We start from the raw sequence: 6000 nt of genomic DNA, 5'->3' as shown, positions 1-6000 counted from the left end.
TAGTGTAGAAGAATGGTGGGGATGTGGTAGAGAATATGGGTTTAATGTAGGATTAGTGGTTGTTGGTCAGCACAGACTTGGTGGGCTGAAGGGCCTGTTTCAGTGCTGTATCTCTAAATAAATAAAAATAAGTACTGCATTCAATTCTGGGCATCGTACCCGAGGAAGGATATACTGGCCTTGGAGAGGTTACCATCCAGGCTAAAAGGGTTAAAATTAACAAATTGCAGAGACAAGGGCTGGAATTTTACATTGCAGCGGTGGCCCAGCCTACTAGCTGAAATGTTGAGCGTGAGCCCGCCTCCGGCAGGCCTGGAAGCCATGCTGCAATTTTGAGTGGGCCAGGCCCTTAATTGGCATTGGTCGGGACCTCCGCCACTTTGAGGCAGGAAACCCCGCCTCCAAGAGCTGCCGGTCATTCAGAGGGTCAGCAGCTCTTCAGTCCCAGCAGCGCCACCAGGAGCAGTGGCCAGTGCTGGGACTGCACCCAACATGAGGGCGACGATGGATGTCACCCTTCTGTTGGGCTCAAGCCTCACTGGGGACAAGCGGCAGGGCGAGGCGTATGCGGGAGGTGGAGAACAGGGTTCAGGTGTTTTAGTGGGGCGGCCTGTGCTAATGTGGGGGGGGCCTCTGGGGCACAGGGTGCCCAATCAGGAGAGCTCCCCCTCCCCAAGTAGGAGGTCGCCAAGTATTACTGGATAGCCTCCTCAGGTGAAGTGCCCATCCACTGCCAGTAAAATACCAGCAGGGGTGGATAGGCACAGCACCCCCCACCTCCTAGCCCGCTCTTGTATTCCTTTGAGTATTGGTGACTAAGGGGTGATCTAACTCAGGCATGATGGGAAAATTATTTCCACTGGTGAGGAGAGTCCAGAACAAGGGGACAGAACCTTAAAAGAAAAACGCTATACGTTCTTGAGCGATATCAGGATGGACTTCATGCCCTGCCCAAAAGCTCTGGAGGGTCAGGGTCAATTGAAAATTTCTCAACTGAGTGATATGGTTTATGGGATGAAGGTAGATAACTCCCATGACCCATTTGGACAGCAAGGCAGACTCAAAGGGCTAGTGGCCTATTCCTGTAACACACACACACACACAAAAAACACAATCCAAACACTGCACACAGACTTTTGAGGCAGATTCTGAAATTTATTAAGTCAGAAGACTTGCTTACAAAGGAGACGCAGTACAAAAGCTGGATTTCAGGCATCAAGAAGCACCAAGCAATTTGGCTCTTTCACAACGCGTGATTCCAATCCAGAGAGGGACAAGGTAGCACAGCAGAAGTGGATCAAGCTGCATGAAAAGGACAGAGGATCGAAAAGACTGCTGAACTGACGTATTGAACTGCTTTTAGTGTACACGCCTTTGTGGGGGGGGTGGGGGGGGGACTGGGGATAGGGCAAGACGCACACACACACACTCAATCTTTCAATGTACGCATAACCTATCCTTTCTGGGTAGATGTGCAAGGATTGATGAATGTTTTTTTTTCTGTGCACACTGATAATTTCAGCCAGGGCAGTAGTTGGGAGCTCTGCAATTGGTCAAACTAACCAAGTCTGTCAGAGGTCGGGGAAACCATAGATGAACCAAGGTTCCCACACTAGCTCACCTTACAGCTCCCGCTGTAGCACAGTGTGTGAGCTTTCCTGCAAAGCAGCCAGCCACTATTCACTGGCTTAGGATCACAAAGAACGTGGGCACTTGGACTAGACCACTAAAATGAAAGGCCAAGGGGTTACGACTTGGGGATCTGATGCAGAATATACCATGTGGTCCATATTACTGCTGTTGCAAAGATAAAGAAACAAACGGGAAAATTCTGTTTATACTACACACTATTAATTTTCTCTGCACAAGAAACTTATCTGTATCCATATGGAGAGACTGCACCAGGGCAAGTCGAGATAAGGATGCTTTCAATTATATTGAATTGTATTGAGAGACAAAACACAGCAATATGACATGGGCTGAATTAACCCATGCACCACTCAAGTGATTGTTCCCATCAACAGGAAATTTCCTCAGAAGCTAATTACTTTGCAATAGACGATAAAAACAAGTACTCCATTTAAAAAGGGGGTCAAAGAGGGGCAAGAATTGAGCAGAGCTGTGCTTCTGTAACACTACTTTCTAACTCGAGATGGTGCTGTTGCACAGAGTGACAAAGTTAAAGTTGTTAATGTGGGACAGGGGAATGTTGAATTGGGTGTAAAACTGGCATTGCTGATCAGTTGTCAGTTATAGAAGCTGCCCTTTTCATTAAAAAAAAATTAAACCACTTGTACACCCAGACACCGGTTTGAAAACATATGCTCAACTGGAGTAAAAGTTCTAAATGCAATTTGAAGAGGTAACTGCCTCTCTTTACCAGAATAGTAGTCTCACCACCTCCCCCCTCCCCTCAAACCTCACACACTTGATTTATTCTAGAGAGCTTTGAATGCAGAAGGGGCAAAATATGAGCACCACATCTGTCCATTATTTTAGCACTGGGTCTACCCTGCTTCAAATAAACCTGTGCTCAAACAATGCAGAGACACAGGCACACTAATAATCACCAAAGGAGGTTTCCTGTGGGATCCAAACATCATAAAACACTCCCCATTTCCACCCCACCCCCAATTTAAGATAATCTTGCAAGTTTCCAAAAGGCACAAACTGATTCAAAGTGACTTTTCCCCATTCACTGACTTTTTTTTTGGCCAAATATAAAAATCAGCATGATTAGCAACCTACTAAATGACTAATATATTTAAAAAGGGAAGGCTGGACATTGCTTGTGTTCTTCGGGAATGTTAGAACACCATGTTAGTTTTGAAGCATTCTCTGCAGGATTTCGATGCAGTGATGCTGGATTAGCTCAGAGTGGGTTTGACCACAGCTGGGTTTGAGATGACTCCTAGTTTCAGGAATTTGAAATGTTGTCTTTTCATCCCTGGATATTTAACCCAGGTTTCTCCTGACCAGTTGCAAACTAGAAAACATTAAGAAAAACATTGAATACTGGAGTCCTGGGTAAATTGACCCAAAAAGGACCAAACATTTTGGGGAAAGCTGGGATGAGGGCAGAGAGGGAGACAGATAGAGAGAGGGGTGAAGTGTGGTGTACAGGATTGGACAGAGTAAAGCTTCAGCTAGATCTCACTCGAAGATTCATTGATATCAGGATCAGAAATCAAACACCAATCCCAGAAAAACAGACTGGGGGATCCAAAAGCAGGAGTAGAGCCAGGATTTCAGGGACTGTGAGGAGAGGACCACACCCGCTCCCTACTGGGAATATTGGGTGGGAAGTGGAGATGGGAATGTTTGCCCCCCACCCCCACGAGCAGAGCCCGTGTAGCTGCAGTAATACTGATGTTCTACCCCTAGGTGTCGCTGGTACACCTCCCATCTAAAATCTCATACAAATGAAGTTTTGCTCTGTTCAAACTTCCATCTGCTGCATGTTGGACCCTGATTAGGTTGAAGAGGAGCTTGTAGTCTCTAGTCTCAGACATGAAAGAACACAACTTCATTTCTGGTATGGGGGGGTTGGTGGGCAGGGGGGGGCGGGTGCTGTTCCTGATCCAAACATGCCCGTGCGTCCCTCATCTCCCCGGTATCCATCAAATCAGAGCCATTCCTATTCTATTCCACTGTGGAATTAAGGCAGGGGTGGGATAGGGGCCCCGCCCCCCAGTTGATTCTAGTACTCAAATTTCTTGTTGATTAAAATGGAGCAGGAACTCAGGGCTGCCCCCAGTTTGGCCACTTCTGTGCAGGAGGCTGGGATCAGCATGTAGTCCGGAAGCTTCTTGAAGGCCTGGAAATGAAGGTGGAAAAAAAAAATCCTTGTTTAAAAATAAAACGCAAAGCTAGCGGTTTCTAAGCATTCACAGGAACACCGTCCCATGCACAACAAGCACTTGATATCTCTTCCCTCAACAACTTCCATTTAAACAGTGCCTTTAACAGCCAAGTGCCCAAAAGCGGTAAACTAAATTTGACACCGAGCTACATTACTAATGCGCTCATGGGACATGGGACGTAGACGTCATGGGCAATGTTAGCATCCCTTCCAGAAGGTGGTGGTGAGACGCTGTCTTGAACGGCTGCAGTCCATGTGGGGTAGGAACACCCACAGTGCTGTTAGGAAGGGAGTTCCAGGATTTTGACCCAGTGACAGTGAAGGAACGGCGATATAGTTCCAAGTCAGGATGGTGTGTGGCTTGGAGGGGAACTTGCAGGTGGTGGTGTTCCCATGCATCTGCTGCCCTTGTCCTTCTAGCTGGTAGATAAGGAGATATTAGGACAAGTAATAAGGGCAGCACAGTGGCGCAGTGGTTAGCATCGCAGCCTCACAGCTCCAGCGACCCGGGTTCAATTCTGGGTAATGCCTGTGTGGAGTTTGCAAGTTCTCCCTGTGTCTGCGTGCGTTTTCTCCGGGTGCTCCGGTTTCCTCCCACAAGCCAAAAGACTTGCAGGTTGGTAGGTAAATTGGCCATTATAAATTGCCCCTAGTATAGGTAGGTGGTAGGGAAATATAGGGACAGGTGGGAATGTGGTAGGAATATGGGATTAGTGTAGGATTAGTATAAATGGGTGGTTGATGGTCGGCACAGACTCGGTGGGCTGTTTCAGTGCTGTATCTCTAAACTAAAAAACTAAACTAAACTAATCAAAAACTTGGTAAAAGAGAGGTGGGTTTTGAGGAACATCTTAAAAACAAAGAGAGAGAGAGGGAGGAGGGGTTTAAGAAGGGAACTCCAGAGCTATAGGGCCTCAGCAGTTGAAAGTATTGCCCGCAATGATGGACTGAATGAAATCAGGGACGTGCAAGAGGCCAGAATTGGAGGAGCGCAGATATCTTAGAGGACTGTAGGGCCAGAGGAGTTTAAAGAGATAGGGAGGGATGGGGGCCATGGAAGGATTTGAACACAAGGATGAGAACATTAAAAAAAAAAAATTGAGGTGTTGTCAGACTGGGAGCCAATGTAGGTCAGCGAGCACAGTGGGTGATGGGTGAATAGGACTTGGTGCTAGTTAGGCTACGGGTGGCAGAATTTTGGATGAGCTCACAGTTACATCCTCATGGGCAGCTGGTCACCTCCCTCCAGGAGGAAAATACCTAAAATAAAAAAGGTTCAGTCCGTTAAATAGCTATTTCAAATAGGCCCTTACACCTAGACGGACATTGGACTAATGCTTCCACCTGATAGTTGGAGTGAGAAGGGAGCCCAACCTGATCCCAGCTCGGTCCATATCCCATGGCCAGATGCAAGGAAGCGTGGAGTCACAAGCCTAGTGAGTGAAGAAGCTCCTTAACCATTCACCCATACCCCACGCAAGGCAATAACAGCAAGATACAGAGGGCAGCCAGCGGGAGTTTTCAGGAGAGGAGGGAATGAGATGTACCAGTGCAGTATTGAGGGAGTGCCGCACCGTCAGAGGCACCGCCTTTTGGAAGAGGTATTAAATGGAGGCCGCTTCTGCTATCTCAGGTGGACATTTTTAAAAAAAAATCTCATGGTACTATTTTGCTGAAGCGCAGGGGAATTGCCCCCCTGTTGGCCCGGCTCAGTATTTAACCCCTCAAATCAACATCACGAAAAAAAATAAAAAATTAAATCTCGTCATTTACTCATTGTTGCCTGTGGGATCAAATCAGCTGCTGCATTTCCCGACAATCATTGGCTGTAAAGAGTTTTGGGACACAAATGTTTGTGCATCAATGCAAGCTATTTCATGAGATTTGACAGCACAGAGGCCATTCATCCCATCTTACCTATGCTGGCCCTTAGAAAGAGGGACTCTGTTTAATCCCACATGCCAGCTTTATTCCCCCCCCTCCATGGCCCTGCAATTTAATCCTGTTCAAGTACGCATCCAATTGCATTTTTGAAATTGCTTATGGAATTTGATTCCACTGCCATCTCTGGTCGTGTGTTCTCGATCTGAACAACCCTCTGTGAAGATGTGCTTCTCATTTCCTCCCTCGTTCGTTTG

The 6000-nt window shown here is 47.0% G+C and overlaps 1 protein-coding gene across 1 annotated transcript in view; it reads right to left on the bottom strand.

Annotated features, from left to right (window-relative positions):
• Positions 1 to 1134: 1134 nt before the first annotated feature.
• Positions 1135 to 6000, bottom strand: part of LOC137346150 (N(G),N(G)-dimethylarginine dimethylaminohydrolase 1-like) — a 75522-nt gene continuing 70656 nt past the window's right edge. The window contains exon 6 of the mRNA XM_068009487.1: positions 1135 to 3817. Coding sequence (XP_067865588.1) covers positions 3701 to 3817 — 117 coding nt within the window. The 3' untranslated portion in view covers positions 1135 to 3700. The remainder of the gene's footprint in view (positions 3818 to 6000) is intronic.

Source organism: Heterodontus francisci, chromosome 29, assembly GCF_036365525.1.
Source record: "Heterodontus francisci isolate sHetFra1 chromosome 29, sHetFra1.hap1, whole genome shotgun sequence".
Lineage (NCBI taxonomy): Eukaryota > Metazoa > Chordata > Chondrichthyes > Heterodontiformes > Heterodontidae > Heterodontus > Heterodontus francisci.
This window is presented reverse-complemented; position numbering and strand designations above follow the sequence as displayed.